Below are 20,240 nucleotides of genomic sequence, written 5' to 3' on the forward strand. Positions count from 1 at the left end.
AAAAAAAAAAAAAAAAAAAAACGTGGACATGTCCCTTCCAATTTCATTGATGACTTTCTCATAGTATCACTGATCATAATCTAGCTGTTTACTGAAAACGGATGAGACAGCGAAGATTTTTCCGTCTTTAGAGACTTACTTTTAGAGATAATTGTTAAAAGGACCTCAAACGATGTTTAGATAAATTGAACTCGAACCAAACAATTTTAAGTCCATATAACCTTAGGCGTACAGCAATCTACTGGTAGCACAAATCCTTTGCAGCGATCTGTCGTTGGTTAACTGACACCAGAACCCGTGTTATGGACAGTGCGAACCAGCCCTTGGATCACTGATCGCGATCCAGATCTTTGTGAAACAAACAGGCCCTATGTGTCGTTCACGGCTCATCACAGTCATGCCCCGTTAGTTCAGGCATTATTCATTAGTGCACAATGCAGCAGCGATGCATTTATGTCTGGAGCCAATCGTTAACGACCTGCAAAACAAGACTGGCCAAATATCATGTTTTACAGCCGTGGATCCTTTTTTCATTTACTTAATTCGGGCGCGGGGACTACGCATGCCCATTGCAGCCTGTCAAGTCCTCGAGCTTACTTGAGCGTACGCATTACATGAATCCTGCCCTTACATTGGACATCTTGAACGGAACGATCAGACGAAGTGGTCTTTGGTAATTGCACAAATGATTTTTTTTTTGGTGATAAATTGAGGAACATGGAATCACGCGTCTCACAGACGGCAACGATAACAGAGTTTATAAATATGACCATTGACGCTGGTATGCTTTGCAAACTAGACGACGATATCAAGATTTTCGCTCGGCCAGTGGACGCGGTTATCATCCTAGCAACTGCTGTCTGCATCCTGGCAGCAAATGTATTAAACTTCGCCGTTCTGACGACAACGCCGTCGCTCTGCAATGTCCACGGATACCTGTTGACGGCCCTGACAGCGGGCGGATTTGGTCTGGGATGCTTGGCGGCTTGGACCGTGTACCCAGTGTGGGCCGGCTGTTGGCCCTACGGTGAGACGGCTTGTCGAGTCTGCGCCTATTTCGTCCAGGTCCTGGCGTTTTTAAACACGTGCGTTATCAACCTTCTGAACTGTGAACGGTACGTCGCTATCTGTCACCCACTGAAGTATACAGCCTGGGTCACAAAGAAGCGGACATTTGGCGTCATTTTCGTGAGTCTATTCGTATCGTTCACGCCGCTGATTCCTCTGATGATTACAGATCAACTCAACTATATCTTCGTCGGTAGCGGGCCTACATATGCATCGCACAAACTCGAGACGCTGAAATCCTTCCCCTCCCGCTGGTGTTTGCTTGTATTGTAACGATCCCAAGCTTCGTCATAGTTGCCATGACGGGATTTGCCATGCTTCGAAGACTTACCAGACGCTCGTGGCAACTTCATCGTCTCTTAGGATTCGTGGGGGACGGAAGCCGCCGTAGACAGTCGAAAGTAGCACGTCGCAACGCCAGACTGCTGGTTGTGTCTGTGCTAATCATTCTCATCTACGTTATTTGCTGGATACCTCTGTCGGTAATCAACATTGTAACAAACAGCCCCACCTCTGGGTCCTCCAACGAGACGCCTTGGTTCGCTCTGCTTTCGTTGTGGCTGGCTCTTTTCGTCAGCCCGATGTGCAATACGGCCATTTACATGTTCATGATGGATGCGTTCAGAGCTCGCGCCAAAATGTTGCTGACTGCATTCTGCTGTAAGATGCGACGCGGGCTATGCTGCACGCAAAATGAACACATACTGTCCTCTACAACGGAAGTTCATTCCACGGCTCTCTAGAAACTGCATTGTGTCGGATTACTCTTCTGCCAAAGGGTCAGCAATATTTTCACATTGTCTCATAGAGGGGTCTTTCTTGCCTGTGTGAATTGTAAAAGATAGAGAACATTGGTTAATACCAAATTGCGCAAGGACATTTGCCAAGAAAAAAATCAGAAAAGAGGACCGTTGAAATAGACCAAAAAGAATCGTTCTCAAACGAAATTTTGCACATTAATATGTACTGTCAGGTTTGAAAGATTTCATCATATAGATCAACAAACGACTCGCGTTTTCACCTTTAAAGGAGAAGAAATTTATGGTATTACTTGAAACATTCTACACACATCACATTCTACTGATATGCCAAGCGGATTTCTCAAAGCTAAACGTGAGCCATGGAAAGACAGTTAGCATTTAAACACCTTACTAAACGCATTTTAATGTACAATTTTTAAACAGGTGTTTAAATATGTTTAAAACGTGGGTATGAAAGTGTTTAAACGCTACGCAGCTTTTACACTATAATAATCTTTGTCTAGCCGAAAACATATCCTGCACGCACAATAAATGAACAGGTGTTGAAAGATTAAATACTTTCACACGGGTGAAATCAAGACGGGGCCCCTACATCGGATAGCGTGGTGTAAACTGTGAACAGTGGATTAAAAAAGTCATTAACGAAATGGCGGTGTAGACCTGGACGTGTTAAGAGACACTTCACAAGGTTGAATAAAATTTGAAACCAGACTGTCTCAGTAGCACATATACATTCGCAGGACAATGACAACTACTTTGTATAATTTATGGTATCACCATTCTGTTCCTCTGAAACTCCTGGTTTTGGTGTGTATAAGTTCGTGAAGAACTATTAACTTAACAAATCGAAAAGAGAGCTCTAAAACTCAGAAAATGCTGCAGAAAAATTCAGATGAACAAGACCGAGTGTCCTTCATGCCAAGTTATAAATGATTTTGGTCGTACCATTTTGCTATGGTTGCACCGTTGCTGTAGCGAAATGTGTTGACCAAGACTAATGGACTAAAAGCATTCGTGCAATAAACACAGGTTTTAACGAGAGGCGCAATGTTTTATGTACACCCAGGCCTGCACTTTCAGCAATTGGTCTGAGCAAAGACAAAGGATGATATGTTTCTTCCAGGATAAAAGGTGGCGGGTCAAGAGTGCATCGTTGAAGTTGATTTATTTTTGTTTCAAAGTGGTGTTTCTTGCACTCTCATTTGGGCCTTCTACCTTACCAAACAATCTTGGTAATAAGAAACTTCACACATACCAGAAAAAATATATTTCATGTAGTTTTATTAGGAATTATAAAACAGATTTCGCAGCAGTCTCTGTTTGTATATGTAAACATGATTTAAAACTGTAGGAAGAGCAATTCAGATATGACAAATGTGTATGAAAAATTAACCCTGATTTGCAACGTCGAAGAAATGATTATATCCATGGAAAGCATTCTGGCTGCTTGGCAAGTTTGTTAAAATAATTATAGATTCACAGTATTGCTTTTGTTTTATATTGAATTTCATACATAATGATCTGATTACATAGATATATTGAAAAATGGCGATACTTCTGATGTGAATTTTTGTCACTGACAAGAACTTGATTTGTGATGAATAACTTACATTTTCAAATACATTTTTCTTCTCTAAAGAAACTGAAGACATATATTTTCCCAGGCAGTTATGTCACATAATAACAGATTCAAATTATTACAAACTTGTTTTATATTGAGTTTCAAATTTAATGGCCTGCTTACATAGATATATTGAAAAAATGTGTCACTTCGGCTGTGAAATTTTGACACTGGTAACAACTCGATTTGTGATGACAATAACTTACATTTTCAAAATCCCTTTTTTCTTCTGTAAAGAAATTGAAGACATTCTACAGGTGCATATCACCCAATAATGATTCGGAATGGTTTTAAATTGATTTATATACTTTGACATGGTTCCAAGGATTTGCCTCTCCACTTCAAGCTTTTGTGGTTATACAAATGTGACTTTTTAAGACGGTCACGGAAATTTTATGTCATTTGTTTCATAATAAAATGATCAATGATCAATGATTTGATGCAGCAAAGGTAAATATGATCAAACACAAGCATTCGTTTCTTTGTGAATTTCATACATTACGTAGAGATTGTGAATAAATTAATGCATGCCGAAAAGGCCATGGCCCAGACCCCGAGATTTTGGTATTTGTTTTCTTCTTCGGTTGGGCTGATAGTGTGCGCCTCACTTTGTCATGAACTACCGATTCAACTCTTCAAGACTTAACTTTGTTTCTTCATCTGCCTTTCTGTTTTGAACTATCTGTCTTATCTCTCTGCATGTTCGCTGTTACATTGTGTTTGTATGTTTTTCCATTACTCCGTTCCGGTATACCCCACGAACTGGAAATTATCAGTGGGTCAGTCAGTTCGTTTCTCCACGTGGCTTTTGGAAATCGGAATGCCTGTTTGCGTGTCTACTCAGTCTGCTTACTCGTCTTTTTCACGGATCTTCATCCGTCCCTACGTTGGGCTGTTCACTGGGTGCGTCCCTGTTACAAGACCCTCTTGTCTACGTTTCTGTTCTGTCTACATGTCTGTCATCTGTCTTCCCAATCTCTCTGGCTCTGTTGTCCATTTCACCGTCTTTCCTATCATGCCTCTGCCTAAAACGTTCTTCTTCTATTTGGTCATCTTCCTAATTACTCTTGTTATTTTATGTAGCCTCGAACTATTTTTCTATGGTTTCTGTCTTCTGTCACAAAGTCTGTCTGCCCAGTCTGCGTGCCACTATTACACCAAAGTTTTCTGTTGACATTACGCCAGCTAAAAAGGTCTTATATTATGATGCCTTCTAACACTTCCAAGTGTCCCTTTTACCTTTTTTCTCTTCGTGAAATGCATAAATTACGAAGTGATTGTGAAGAAATTAATGCACGCCGAAAAGATTACGGGCCCGGAACCGAGAGTTTGGTATTTGTGTTTTCTTTCTACAAGTGGGGATGACAGACTGTGCGCATCACTTTGCCTCAATTTTTAAGTTGAACTCTCCAGTCTTAACTGTCTGTTTGTCACTCCATCTGCCACTGACTTTGGACTGTTTGTTTTATCTTTCTCCATGTTCTCTGTTGAATGGTGTTTGTAGCCGTTTTTCCAGTACGCAGTTCTGGTAACCCGCGAATTATCCGTGAGTTGGTCTGTTCGGTTTTTTCACGTTTATCTTTTGGAAATCGGATTGCCTGTTTGTTTGTCAACTCGGCCTGCTTACTCGGCTTTCTCATAGATCGTCACCCGTCCCTACGTTGGGCTGTGTTCACCGGGTGCATCCCTGCTACAAAGACCCGCTTGTCTATGTTTTTTGTTCGGTCAGCATGTCTGTCAGCCGTCTTACCAGCTACACTCCAAATTGGGTCCTTTGTCCATTTTACAGTTCGTCGTCTTTAAATCGTCTGTTTGTTGTCCTATTTTTATGTCATTATATGAAACCTGGGACTGCCTGTGAACGATATTTGTCTACTATCGTCGTGTATCGTCAAGTCTGCCTGCAAATTTGATGCATCTGCAGTGGCAGATACATCAAATTTGTCACTTACAATTATGTCAGTTGTAAAGGTCCTCTATCATGATGCCTTCTGGCACTTTCAAGTGCCCCTTTGACTTTTTTGGGGTCTTTTTGGCAGATAGTTTTTCTCTTTTTTTGCTTGTATTTTTCACTCTGTGGTTTACATTTGTCTTTCCGTCTGTCTGACGGGAAGGCATCAGATACACTCAGGTGGTCTGGCCTCGTCATCAAAACTGACAATAAAGGGATCCAAAAGCAGCTGCTGTTTGGGGGTACTGACGGTGGGTAAGAGCATGCAGGAAGACCATGCAAGCTCTGCAAGGACAACCCGAAGGAGAGCTTGAAGCGATGCGGTATCGATCCCTCTGAGCATGGGGAAGAAGCCCAGGATCGACCCTACGGGCGTGCTCTCACTCCCCTGGCAGCGTCATCCTTGAGAGTGAGCGACGTATAGGCAGCAGTTACAGGCAGCCAGAGAGCGACGTCACGGACGCACAGCAGCACCAGTCTTAACAAACGAGTTCCAAGCGTCACACTTGCCAGAGACTCTGCAGATCCAGACTGGGTTCTTTGAGTCGTGCGAGAGTTCACACAAAGAAGCCACAAATGCATCGACCAAGTCCTGATCAGGAGAAAACTAACTTGTGTCGTTGAGAAGACGGACTGATCTTAGGACAGGACAGTAGCAAGGAGCAATCAAGAGTGTAAATGCACAGGGAAGAACACGCTGCTTAGGTTATACACGGACCATTTAAACAGGGATGTGCAGCTTGGAGCGGTTCCAATTCATAAACACGTACGATCTCGGATTGTTCATGACTTTTTTGAGAAAGCTCGCGACTACGTGATACACGTAGTTTATGTCTCAATTTACTCGTTTTGTTTTAACGAACTATTTTCTCCATTTATCACTTTTAAAGAGAAATGAAATACATGTAGATTTGGATCAGGTTATAATCTTCTTTCTTGCCTTCTGAGATGAAACGAATCAGTGTTATTTACGAGTAATCCTTCGAACACGTGTGATTCGTCATTGTGAATCCACAAGTTTTGACTGCCGTTTACTTTTATAACCAATAATAAAACGATGGTACATTTAAATCGAAATTGGTTCAATAGTATTGTTTTCTGTCTTTTGTGGACGTAGTTGCACATAATTTCTTGCCACCATTTACAAATCAAAATATGCGACAATGGTATTACGCGGTATCTACTTGGATATTACTTTTGCCACCCCTAGTTAGGATATTTCTGAAATTTTACACTCCAAAATGCCCTATTTTACCGTTGCTTTATGCATTTTAATGAAGGTGTTACTTACAATAATATTTAAAACATTTATTTTGATAATACGGCATATATCCACGACACTCGACAGAATGAAATCTCGTTTTAATAGGACAACTTCTTAAAAATTTGTGGCACCCTTTCCTCAGAATATAAGATAGAATACCTTGAGTATCATACTTAATAAAATGTTATACTCTGACTTAAAACATTAAAATCACACAAAATAGTGGAAAGGTCCAGATGTACAGACAATCTAGTAATATGCAAGCACTCATTCACGCGAGGATTAGACGTGATTTTGACTGCAGCTGCACGTGCCTGACAAAACCGTTATTCATCGACACACCCTCTTGCACTGGCTGAAGGTGTTATGTAATCCAGAGTTATCTTACCCGCAGGGTTAATGCAACATCTCCATTGATACTTTGCCGGCCATAACAACCATTGAGCTAGCTCTGACCTGAAGTTGCACATCCCTAATGGTCCGTGGTTTACCACATCGGATTTCTAATACAGATTGAGCAACATACCGGTGCACTCGATTCGACTGCCTACAGCTGATACCGCGGCTTTGACAAAGAAATGCCCGTTCGGAAAAGGGCCGAAATATATTTTGGTATTACATGGCCGAGAACGCGTTGAAGTGGGCTTTTTTCTTTACAGGCTTCAAATTTTGGCAGTAAATACATATTCGCTCTCTTTTTAGTCTTATGACAAAAACCGAATTAAGACACCTCACCACTCACCTGTCAAAACCAGCACCGGTCTCTTCTCTTGTCACTTTCTACTCAAAATACTGACCTGTCTCGATCGATTCTCATGACTATGGCTTTTCTTATTGCTTATCCCAGTCCACGTTATTCCCTCAACCAAGCCAGCATACGCTATCCAGTGGTTTACGTTTTCTTTCTCTTCTTGTTTATATTCTTTCAATCTGGCTTTATTTGAAGTACACTATAAAACCCTAGAACGTTTGACGCGTTTGTGAACAAAACACATTAAACATTTGAACACGCGGGGCGTTTAGACGTGAACGTATTTAACATAAAAAGTGTTTATCATCGGGATATTAAACGCCTGTTTATTGCGGCTTAAAACGCGAATCCATTATTTTCCGCCATTACACTTTAGTGTCTATGAAATTCAAATTTCATATTGTAAGTGGTTAATTTAAGCTGATATAACGTATAGTATATGGATACATAGTGAGTATCACACCAAAAATAAACACGGTGTTTAGACAATAATTATACGTTCAGTTATTCCGCCAAGCGTTCAAGACACGACTGAGCGCGTGCGTTGTATGTACGTGCACGTGCATGCACACTTCGATCTCTTTCCTCGTCCCAAACACGTCTGGAGCTGGCTGTTAATTGAAAATGTAGCGAAATCGGATTTCTTGTTTCTTACGCTGGTTCGTCCATTTAACGTGGAAAGATATTTCAGGATCTTGGATGGGTGCTAAGTTTCTGAAAAAAATATGGTCCGTCAACAGTATTTCAACCATTTTTGTTCCCGTTGTAGCAGTTGGCTTGCCACTCTCCACGTCACTGCGTATGACTTGAACACGTGTTATAATGTGCAGTTAATAAACACTACAGCCTTTATAAACGCGTCAAAGTGTATAAAAAGTGCTTAGACGTTTAAGTAATAAACACAAAAACGTGTTTGTAATTAAAATGTGTTTTAAAACCTAACATATGCTAAACCCATCCATATATTTAATTATAAACATACGTTGCGTTTATTAAATCAAAATAGTGTGGTCAGCATATAAACATGTCGTACGTGCATATTCATAAACGTGTCAAAATGTTACAAATTTACTTTTACCTTGTGTTTAGAAGTTAAACGCTTGGGTTTTACAGTGTATATTGATCATCAGTACGTCAAATTACCAGCCCACATTTGTCAACGATTCCTTTCTTTTTTCGATTCCAACCCTGATTTCTAGCTCCTTTCTTCATCAACACTGAGTCTGTTTCTTTTTATTCGTCTTCATGTTCATGATGTTATAAGTGCCCTCCGTGCCTTTAGTTATTGATTATGATTTATGAATAAAAGACACGAATTAATAACTAAACTGGTCTTTTCTGACAGCAAAGAGCCTGAAAAAATCCTCGTGTAATCGAGCCATGAATATTCAAACATTAATCCTTTCCCGGACGCTCTACACTAGGCAAGCCAGCTCGACCGAACTTCTTAGTCTCTTCTTTTGTGCCTACGACCCCACATAATGATGGTAAAGCTGTTGCTTGATTCAGTAATACCATGATATATTATATTGGTCCCCAAAACAAACAGGGAACTTTTCTGTGTAAAAGCCTCATGCATACGCTCTGCTGCCAAGCTGTCCTTTGGTCAGTCCGTCTCTTTTCCTTTAACTTCTGGGACCGTTCATAAAGTACGCATACCCTACGTGCGTCGGCACAGAATGCCGACGCTCTCTGGACTTCCCACCTCCACTGGCGTGACAAACCTACACAGTAGTCACATTTATGTAGGCATTCCATGTTGCTATTCAACATCTCACACCGCTTGTGCTTGAATGTACTGGGTAAGATCTCAATGACAAAGATGAAAGGTACTGAGTTATGACTACTAACGATGCATAGTCAATCATTTCCAGTTACCGAAGTTACCGACGAAAGGTAGTTATGGAACGAAACTCCCTCTGATATCAATCTTTCTTGCAAGCTGTCATTTCGAAGAAAACAATGAAAGCATGCCATTGCTAAGGATGTGTCCAAAAACGCATTTTGGAAAATTGCTATCAGAAGCGCGCGCAAGCGTTGACACGACAATTCGTCACTTCGGTGCGTGACATCACGTATAATTGCAATCAGACTGAACGTGGGAACGTGTCCCAGACACTGCATTCAGGCGCAAATTCAAAACATGACACAGTAAATTTTGATCTGAAATCGAAAACCTTGAATAATGATTTCCTTGGAATATTCAGTATTCACTGAGCTGACACTGCAGGTTTGTTCTAAGGTTCCCTTCTTAGTTTGAGTAATTTTGTAGCCTCAAACGAACATACCACATATAGGAAAAATGGTGGACTCTACCTGTCAAGCTAGTCTCGGAAGGTATTAATATAGAAAAAGTATCCACGAGTTACCATAATTCGCGCACTTATAAGGCCGAAAGGTCCTACTTTGACCAACTTTTGTTCTTAAATACATTAACGTTTTTATAGCTTCACTTTTGTAAGTTCATAGTTTAAAAAAAATTGAGGAAAATCGGACATCACCGAATCGACAGGAACGCCGTCGTCCGCACAGTTGGATCAGATGTACGCGAACAATGAGTGCTAAAACCTTAATTGGTAAAAACGTTTAAGTAAAATGTGGCTTAAATAAATAAAACACCCAGCTATGTTGTCATTTTAAACTGACATATTTTAAAAGTAATTTGGTATCTGTACACGAGATGTGAAACTACGGTCAAACGTTTACGCAGATCACGTAAAAATTAAATTATGTCTTAATATCACCATCATAAAGCGCACTAATCTTGTCACCATGCGACGGACGTGTGTACATCAACAAACGTGCATCAAGGACAGAATAAAGACTCTTGTCGGAGGGTGGTTTTAATCATCTTAAACGAATAAAGGTAATTGACAGAGTAGACGAACACGATCGTGGTTTTGCATTGGAAGTGTCTTCAGAATTGTTTGAAATTAAGTTCTCACTGTCTACACTATGCGAAAGTAAGATTTGAAACTCTGCATGATGGAAGCGAGACTAAGACTTACACTATGCGAAAGTAGTAGGCCTGCGATCCACATGAACGTCGATGCACTGTTACGAGTGATACACGCTCTTTGTGCTGCCACATCCCATGGCAACAAGTTGTGTCCTACCATTTCTACTACAATTTTACCAATCAACACCTCTGAATTGAGAACAATTTTTGGTGTTTATTGAGTAGTTTTGTGATCCCGTTTGAGAAAAAATACATTTATTCGTAATATCTTGACCTTCCCCCATTAAGCAAAAACGTGATTTTTAAATTAAAATCAGACATTTAAAAAAAAAAAGCATTTTCAAATTCTTTTTTAAAATCGGAGACAAGTCGGCTTAATTAGGCCTATCTGTTTCAAAGCAAGCAAATTTAGCTTTATGTGTGTAAATTTTCATTATCTATTTTTGGTAAAAAAAACTCAAACAAATTGGAGTTTGAATGAAAAGAATCAAATGGAGTAATTTAATTAAAATCACAAATCAGCGATTAATAAATAACTTCAATCTTTTCTAAGCCCTGGTGAAATACCAGGGCGTGCAGTATAGCACTTACGTGTGCCTAAAGACAGTTTTCTCATCATAGATAGAGCTGCTAACGGTAAAGTATCAGATTTTACTGCGATCTAAGTTTTGTCAAAAAGTGTAGAGTTCAAAGGAGTTTTTACATCACGAAATCAAAGGCTGTCAATTACAGGTAAGAGTATTTCAGTTAAAAAAATGAAAACAAAATGAACATTTTTGTCCTTGGGAAAAATGATGATTTAAATCATATGATGATCATATGATTTAAATCATATGATGATTTAAATCAGTGATTTTTAAAGAAATCATTTGATTTAAATCTCAACTTCAATCGGTGGTTTAAATCAAGGTTATTTAAAATGGTCAACCCTGCTTGACGGTAAGAGCAGTTGATTTGGATACCAATATAACGTGCGCTCCAATTCTGCAAAGAAAAGCAGAAACACAACAACACACAAAACAAACCAAAACAAAACTGAGGTAAGACTCGCGCCACGGCAAAAGAAATCTTAAACTATATGGTACATTTTACTCAGGCTCCTTATTGTTGAAAAAGCCCTGAGAAGTTGACAAAGTTGACCAAAGTCGTTGCACGCATAGGATTCCGACATTGACTTTTGATCGGGAGTAGTACTTGTCTATTAGTTTTCTTATTCAAACGGTTGTTCCGTACATGCGCATATTATACTATCTAGTTCATCCTATTGTGGCTCTGATGGGATATCACGTTGCAAATACCTCGGCAAATAATTTGAAAAAAAATATTTGCAATGTCGCAAATTTTATACGGGCAACTATAATTTATGTTTCCCATACCGTCAAGCTTCACTCTCTGCCTTCATTTTCCCTTCAAATGATGCTGGAGAAGCTCTAATTTGTACGTAATGCAAAGCGAGAGAGACAGAAAAAAGCTGTGACAAACGATCATCGACAGTAAGTTAATAATCACTTCGCGCAAAGAGATACTCGCCGAGAAAGTTACTTTCATGCGTGAATAAAGCTTGTATGCACAAATTTAGGGGTACATTTATTTCGGGACACGTTTATTTCACGATATCAGCATTCTGTGTATGCAGGCGATGTCTCTAAGCCCTCTCCCCGGTAGGCAAAGCACAGCAATGTCAACAACCCCTCCCTCAAGCGTACCGGTACGTATTTTATGAACGATCCCACTGTCCATCCAATCGCCAGTCGCCGGTCGGTCTCTTCCATTCATTTTGTCAGTCAGTATCCTCTTCTCCCTTTTTGTCTGGAAATGAAATCTAAACTGTCCAGACAGTTTGCCTTTGTGTGCATTCGATATTATAGATATTCCCGGCCCATTTCAGCAAAACGTCGTTCAATTTAACATTGGGCCCATTTACTTCAGTTTTAAAAAGAATGATTCTTCACACGAGCATTCAGTAATCAAAAGCAGCCATTCGATTTGTTATTGGACATTCTTCAAAAAATACGTTCATTCAAATTCGAAAGGTCCTTCGTTTATTCACATTCGCCAAAGGGCTTAGAAAGGGGTTGATCAAGCATTCGGTTTAGTCAATAAGTAATCTTGTTTCCCTTGTGTTAATTTAAATTAGTTCCAGTGATAACGGCTTGCGGGATATATAAATCTGATTTCCAAGGAAAAAAAGGTTTAACCGTGGGTCGTGAGACAGCTTTTTGTTAACATGACTTTGCACAAAAATTGTGGCGGCCGGGTTTTTACAAAAATACAATGAGGTTCGTAGAAAGGGAAAGCTGATTAACGCTTTCAGGGCGATAATGCAGAGAAAGGTCTGTAAGCAAGTCTTTTCCTGTTCGTGTGCCCCCCGCGCTTTTGTTAACTTTATGTATGCATTTTGTATGGTCCAATAATTGTATAGGAAACACAAACGGCGCGCCAAAAAAATAGTAAAACGAAACCGTTCTGATTTGACTCAAGAAAATAGGCGCAGACACACACACACAGAATAAAGGATATGAAGGAATCATTCACATCCATCATACACAATGACTAGCAGTAGGAGACCAACGGCGTCAATACTACTAGATTGAATACTCAGAACGCGAAACAGATTTACTGTAAACAAAAAAGAAAATCACACGCAGGTAAAAGATCCTACGCATCGATAAATTTTCATTTGAGTGCATCTATTGTTATAAGCGGCAGCAGAAATTAGACTGAAGAATGGTGATAGTGTAATTCGGAATGCCCACAAACGCAATGGAATGATGGAAACGAAACTGAACGGCAAAGCTAACAAATTGCGTGCACAAAAACGAATGTCGGAAAAGGGAAAAGAAATCCCAATACAAACAAAACCGTAGCATCTGTGCGAAAATGAATACGTATTGACGAAAATGAGTTTATATTTGCTGAAACTGGCCAGGAAAATCCACATCAATATTTCCGTCCGTTGTCAACCCTTGTCTCTGTCTCTCTGTTCAGACAACCCCTCGTCGTATTTTACCCCGTGTATCATTTTCTTTTCCTGTGAGCCCTCCAAATAAAAGTACATGTACTTCGATCTTCTGTTCTTTTTCTTGTCCTTTTGTTGTCAGTCAGGTCAGTCAGCCTCTTGGTCCCTCGATCGGTCCACTGTATGGCTGTAATATAGGCTGCCTTTAGATATCACAGAGGCTTGAATTTGTGCTCCTGCCTGTGAACTCTTGAAAGACTCTAGACCCAGACTAGATCTGCAGAGTCTCTGGCAAGCGGGGCATTGGAGCTCGTTTATCAAGACAGATGCTACTGCACTTCTGTAAGATCGTTCTAGAGCTGTCCCCTGCTGCGCACGTTGCTCACTCTCAAAGGAAGATGTTGCTAAGAGAGTAGAGCTCACCAGTGGGGGAAATCTTGAGCTACTTCCACAAGCTCAGAGGAGTCGATGCTGCACCGCTTCAAGCTCTCTTTAAGGTTGTCCTTGCAGGGCATGCAGGGTCGTCCCTACATGCTCCTGCCCTGTGCCAGTGGCCCCAAACATCAGCTGCTTAATTTGGAATCCCTCATTGCCCATTATGCATGATGACGTGGCCAGACCAACTTCATGGCGCTGCTTGGCACACGATTTCAAGCTATCAGAGGCTCACGTGTTCCACTGAGACCGTCAGCAGTAAGCACAACCAAAGGCATGCTAACCTTGGAAGAACAATTTGCATAACTTCGTGACGTAACAAATGAAATCTCTACGCGCGTGCAACCGTTAGCTCAACCACGCCAACCACTGCCATGAAGTTTGAAATAGTGATAGAGATACATATTCAGTTCTTATGGAGATAGTGCATAAGGATGGCAATTTTTTCTGCTAAGGTTAGCATGATATTTCTGCTAACTGTACAGCAGCTCCATGAAATGTGGCCCTAAGCTTTCTGTAGCGTCGTATATATATCAATCAGCGTCAAACGTCATGTCATGTCGGCATTGCCATTAGTACTGCAACTTCTTCCATTCGCACAAAGAAGATTGGGTTAATCTACGATAAAGACTTGATGACAGTGTCTCCAATCTTCGGAGGCTCTAGCCAAACACCAAGACATCAACGTACTTGGTGTTGGAGCTTCAATGTGCTGATGATTCCGCTGCTATCTCGAACACAACAATTGTTCAATTGTCTTCCCTGCACTGCGTCCACAACCGCATGGGTCTTGAAGAAGTCAATCCCACTAACACGGAATTGATACATGTCTCAGACAACCCCGAGTAACAGCCAAAGCTCGCTATCGGGATTTCTCCCCCAAGAATGTTGACCACTTCAAATATCTTGGCAGTATTTTTACCTCTCACAAAGGGCTCCTTGACGAATCGAATCTCGAATCAATGCTGTATGCTCTTCATCTGGTCGGCTCCGAGATCGAGTTTTCATGAACAAAGACCTACACCAAGATGCTCGAGAGGTTTCGAATGAAATGCCTCCAGAGGATGCTAATCCTCACATGGATAGACAAAGTTCCGCATACAGTGTTTCTCCTTCCATGCGAGACGTGAAGCATCGAGACACAGATTATAAGAAGGCAATTGCCCCGGATTAATCACGTTCTGTGACCCAATGCCGCTTATCATCTTGGACTCCGAGCTCATACACGGACACCGCCTACGTAAGGCACCAAAGAAGAGATTAAGGACTTGCATGACTGTGGTATTCCGCAACCGGACATAGGGTATCTATCACAGAACAGTAAGATTTGCAAGCAACTCTGTGATTTTGGTGTTGGCCGTTTTGAGAATACTCGCTGATTCAACCAAGTGTCAGCAGAGGTATCAGTCGCAGAGTAACATACAGAGAACATTACCCTGTCATCCCCAGATTGCCCACGACTTTCTGGGAGTAACCTTGGCCTCAACAGCTACATCAGGGCACACAAGAGAAGAAGGGATCACCATCCTCAACTCACTCGAGGGGCCACCACCATGGTGGTGATGATGATGACGATCCATGCCCATCGATGTCTGCACTTTAACTGGTCATTACCTTCATTATCGTCAGTCGACGTGCTTGTCATCCATACTAAATTGTCACTGAAATCAACGTGATTTTAAGCATCATCATCACCATAAAATCATTCATTCTTGCGCATCCCAAGCACTGCCATTCCAGAACTCCATTTCTCCACGGTCTTTCACTCAGTCTTTTCTTATTTGTTGTGCTTTTCTGCTTATCTCTCGTATGGATCGATGGAAAAAGCATTAGATTTTGTGATGATTTTGTAATGCTTGTGGGAGTAACTTCCATGAGGCGCACACCATCAGCAGGGGCGTAGCCAAAAGGGTGTGACTGAACGTAATCTGGGTACTTTGCTGCCGAAGGTATAGGACAAGCGAACACATTTCTAGGGCCACACTTTCTGTTGGCAGCCACCCCTTCTACGTACAGGCGTACGCCCCTGACGGCCCAACCTTTGAAGAATCCCGGCCTCCAGCATTTTTCCAATACCCCAAGGCTTAACTTAATCTATCGGTTGCACGCAGCAGCAAGCAAAGATGAGATTCTTCAGCTTCGATGGTTTCCTCTTCTGTTCCTCCTTCTCCAGGTGCTCCTCGTCACTCTGCTTCATCTTGTCATTCTTTGCCTTGCTCGTGCGTTTACCAAAGATCCTGGCCCACAAACCCCTTTTCTTGATCTTAGGGGGAGTGTCGATGTTATTTGTACCTGATTGATGGCGACACAAAAGCTGACGAAAGCTTGGGACAGAGTTTCATCGCTTGAGTACAGAATTTCACAAAATCAGCAGAACGTCGATAAGAGCTTGCGCGCAGTGTTAACTCCCATTTTTTTGCACGGTAACAAGTTATCCCGGTTCAAAAGAACACCTTTATCGCCCTCCGCATTCCTACATTGTTCTGTTTCATCTCGTACTCAAAGCATCACCATTTGGTTTTCTTTTACTTAAAAAATACAACAAAAACATCTTGGTTATCAACAAAGTGGTCACGATACGAAAGCTGTCATCGTGAAAGCGCAAATGTCATCTCATGTTAGCTTTCAACGAGTCATGGGGTATATCATTAATATGGCTGCATTTCCTTGGGACACTTTAGTGGCCCGCACGCCGAGAGGTGCATTTGTAATCTTTCCCATTTTAACACACAGCTAACAGTGGCGGTAATCGGGGAGCAAAATTGATTTAGCAAACGAGATGCGAGGGTGACACACGTAATCATGAGTGGGTCACCATTCGAGAGGTGGAAGGGAGAAACATGGCATCGAAAAACGTTCCCATAAAGTGCCATAAGTCATTGAGACTAAGAGTGAGATTACATGACAGAAACAAACAGGGAGAAACGCAACACCGAAAAAGTTTTCGGTAAAGTGCCATAATTCAATGAGACTAAGAATGAGATAACAACATTAAGACAAATGGCTCCTCAGGGCCAAGGAACCGAGGTAGTGCGCGTCTATAGCTAATAGATAATCCCTACTGCCCGCTGCCAAAGTAATTTCAGCAGTAGGATACAACTGGGACTCAGCTGCTTCCAGATTGGATTTATCATCATAACATGAACATGATCTAAGCCTTACCTTTGCTGACAACCAGTGTATGGTCTTCCTCTGTCGCGGGTTCGTCACTAGTGGTCATCTCATCAGTGACTGTTGCAGTTTTGACATCATCTTCAGTGATGATGCTGATCTCCCGAGGGGCAACTGTTGTCCCTTTCTCTGTACAATCTTGAGGAAACACCAAACATCGATAACAAAAATAATGTGCTCATTCGGTATAAATGTACACTTTCATGCATTACGTGTGCTCGCTATGAAAATGGTTCCATATTTTAGGAAAACGGGTAAAGGTTTACAAATCAGGAACATTTTGATATTTCAGCATCGACAAGCAACACAGCAGTGACTCTCTTGTTTTTTTGAAAAGCAAACATTAAATTTGTATCAAGAGTTTACGCCAGTTTTTATTTCTTGACCTCGCTTTTCTAAACACTTCAACGGGATGTTCAACTTACTTTACATAAAGGACATAGTACGCTTTGCTCTTGGCTTGGGCCCTCGTCAAGTCTTTATGAACTGATCACTTCGAAACATCGAACCAAATGAGAATGTTTGAGTACATTCTGCATTAAATCTTGCTACGCCATGTCTTTATAGAACTTAGAAATTATAACTTTGCTTGATCAAGTCACATTTTGAACAATCTGAAACTTCAATACAACTCCGAACACTGTTTTCAGTCTTTTAAGATTTTCATGCCGCAGTAAAAAGTACCCTAGATTCACCTACCTTTTTCACCGCCCTCCTTGACAGCATCTCCACCCTTTTCCAGATGACTTATCTCCTCCTTGAGCACCGTCACTTTATCCTTCTCTTCCTCTGCATCCAAGTTCTCCCCTCTGGACCCCTGTTCCTTCTTGAAATCAGCCTCCCCATCCTCCTGCATCCCATTTCCTTCCTCTTCCTTCTCTTCCAGCTCAGTTGGATCCATTTTCACCGGGTCGATCCTCTCGTGTGGTAAACCCTTCATCAATCCGTCCTGCCTCTCGATATCATCCTGCATGGCCTCCTCCTCTTTTTCCACCTCCCCTGCCTCCTGCTCCTCGGTTTCCACCTGTTGGTCTATCAGGTCTTCTCCCACCTCACTCTGCTTCTCAGGTTTCTTCTGTTCTTCCGAGGTCACTTTCTCCGCTTCTTCTCTCGAGTCATTCACTTCGTCATCTGTCAGCTCCCCATCCTTGACAACTGCATATTCTTCAACTTCTCTTTCATCCTCCGTGTCTACGTGCGCTCCATCTTCAGTTTCTAATCCATCCAGCTCCTCAACATCCTTCCCATCTTTTTTCTGATCCTCCTGAGTCGGTCCCTTCATCTCTTCTTTCTCCTTTGCCTGTTTCTCCTCTTCGCCTGCCTCGACTACAGCATGTGGTGCACAGTTCTCGTCAAACTCCATCCCATCCTGATCCCGTGTCTTGGTCTCCGAATCCTGCAGCTGCTCCTCCTGCACACTTCCACCTTTCTTCTCCTCGCCCTCAGACTTCATCACCATCCAATCCTCTGCTTTCCTTTCCCTATCATCCTCGTTCTTATCCTCTGTCTTGTCTACTTGTACCGTCCCCTCCTGTCCTGCTGCCTGCACACTCTCGCCTTGATTCTCACGCCCTGCCTCCAATTCCAGCTCAATTTCCTCCATTCTCAACATCTCCTCCTTATCCTCTTCTTTTTCCTCTACTTCTTTCTCCTCAACATCCTCTCTCCCTTTCCCAAGATCACCTGTTGCCTCACTTGGCTTTTCCGTGACGCCGCTCACACTACAGCTAGCCCTGTTATCTTTGCACGAGGGTATGCCATGCAATTCTTCACACACCTGTTTGGTTTTAATAAAGTGAGTTTTGTCAAAGGAGAGCATTCTGCCGAGTTAACAAAGAGTGTTATAGTTTTCCGTTTTAATAGCACTCATCTTAGCATGGTGAGTGGTGATTTGTGTTTTCCGTCTCCTGTGGCAGCTAGCTGTTCAAATCGCATAAATGGGTGAAACACGTAGTTTATCGTTTTTAACCTCTCACAACAAATTCCCTCATAATTTCCAATTTGCAGTTAGTCGACAATACTTAGTACTAGTTAAATGACACATTTACTGTCTTCTACACAGTATATTACATTGTTCCTTTAACGATTTTGGCTAACTGCCATAAGCTGTATGCTTGTACATAGACCATCTATTCAAAATAAATATAAATCACACACACGAAATAATTAAAATTTATACAACATTACCATTAAACAAGCATGGAATTAAACGCGTCCGAACCCCACCTACATTTTACAAAGCTGATGTTTGGAGTTGCCAATTTTTTTAACTGAACTAACCTTCGTAGATGCAGTGGTGCCACCACTGATTCCACCCACAGCCATCACGGTAACTCCGCTCCCTGTCTGTTTGAAGGGCACAGCGGCACCGTAGATTTCCCTGCCGCCTTCGTTCGCTTCCTGCAGCAGGCGTGCCAAGCCGGCCTGCATGATCATGGCACAGACGGAGTCAGGGTCCTCCAGGGCAATGGCTGCCCGCCTCTCGGCCTGGGCATCCAGCTCCTCTTGAAACTCATCAGTGTAGTCCACGAACTCGTCCACGGACTGAACGAGAGCATTCACGTATTGTACTGCACAGAAAATGGGGGAAAAAGTAAAAAACAATCTCTGTTTTATTAGTCTTAAATTCAACAAAACCTTGCAACAAAAGTCAATACAATAAACTGCTATATATTTTCAACCGTTGAACTCGGCAATGAATTCGTTGAATGTTACTAAAAATGTAAACGCATCCAGTTTGGATGAATAAAGATTACCTGGATTTCCATTCAGGAGGCATGCAGATTTGGTTCCATTGGTTTCATTTTGTTGCAGACCGTTTACTTTTTTTGACTGGAATAACGTGAATCTCGCAATATCTCTTTGGACATCCACAACAGCAAAGTGACATCACAAATCTAGAAGGAAATGTTCCTTCCCCGTGGACGTGTTTACAGAAATTGACAGGTTTCCTTTAACTCAATTTCCCTCAAATGTAAAAATGCAAACTCTGAAGCTCTTTCTTATCCTCAACACTGTGACTGTAGACTTGGAAAACTGCTCGCTCTTATCGAAACTCACCTCCTGGGTTGATATCACTCATTTTGAGACTGGCAAAAGTGACGGACTTTGTAGAAAATAATCGTTTTCCAACCGCAAATATGCGTCGATTCCACTGAACACCAAAGCGAAGCTGTCATCTACACGTGCAAGCAAGATCTGTTTCACGACGGTCTTGTACGTACGCGCGCGTCTCACAATCGGTAACTAACGCTCACAATACAAACAGCGCCACCTGGTGGGCAACAACTTCATTATGAA

At 41.6% G+C, this 20,240-nt stretch overlaps 1 protein-coding gene and 1 pseudogene across 2 annotated transcripts; one reads left to right on the top strand and one right to left on the bottom strand.

The window, feature by feature from the left end:
* Positions 1-717: 717 nt before the first annotated feature.
* LOC147799627 (adenosine receptor A2b-like) lies at positions 718-1,811 on the top strand (annotated as a pseudogene).
* On the bottom strand, positions 1,773-20,200 carry LOC110988287 (uncharacterized). 2 transcript variants are annotated; one of them, XM_022251649.2, is made up of 5 exons: positions 20,001-20,199; positions 19,221-19,510; positions 17,640-18,717; positions 16,932-17,078; positions 1,773-1,891 (listed from the first exon to the last, which is right to left on the bottom strand). In XM_022251649.2, the coding sequence occupies exons 1-5, from the start codon at positions 20,020-20,022 to the stop codon at positions 1,830-1,832; spliced, it is 1,599 nt and encodes a 532-aa protein (XP_022107341.2). In that variant the 5' UTR covers positions 20,023-20,199; the 3' UTR covers positions 1,773-1,829. The 2 variants fall into 2 exon arrangements, with proteins under 2 accessions (XP_022107341.2, XP_022107340.2); XM_022251648.2 differs by lacking the exon at positions 1,773-1,891 and adding an exon at positions 12,422-16,061 and having other exon boundaries at positions 20,001-20,200.
* Positions 20,201-20,240: the final 40 nt, after the last annotated feature.

This window comes from Acanthaster planci, linkage group LG03 (genome assembly GCF_054643075.1).
Source record: "Acanthaster planci isolate LZ-2023a linkage group LG03, COTS_SCS, whole genome shotgun sequence".
Taxonomy (NCBI): Eukaryota; Metazoa; Echinodermata; class Asteroidea; order Valvatida; family Acanthasteridae; genus Acanthaster; species Acanthaster planci.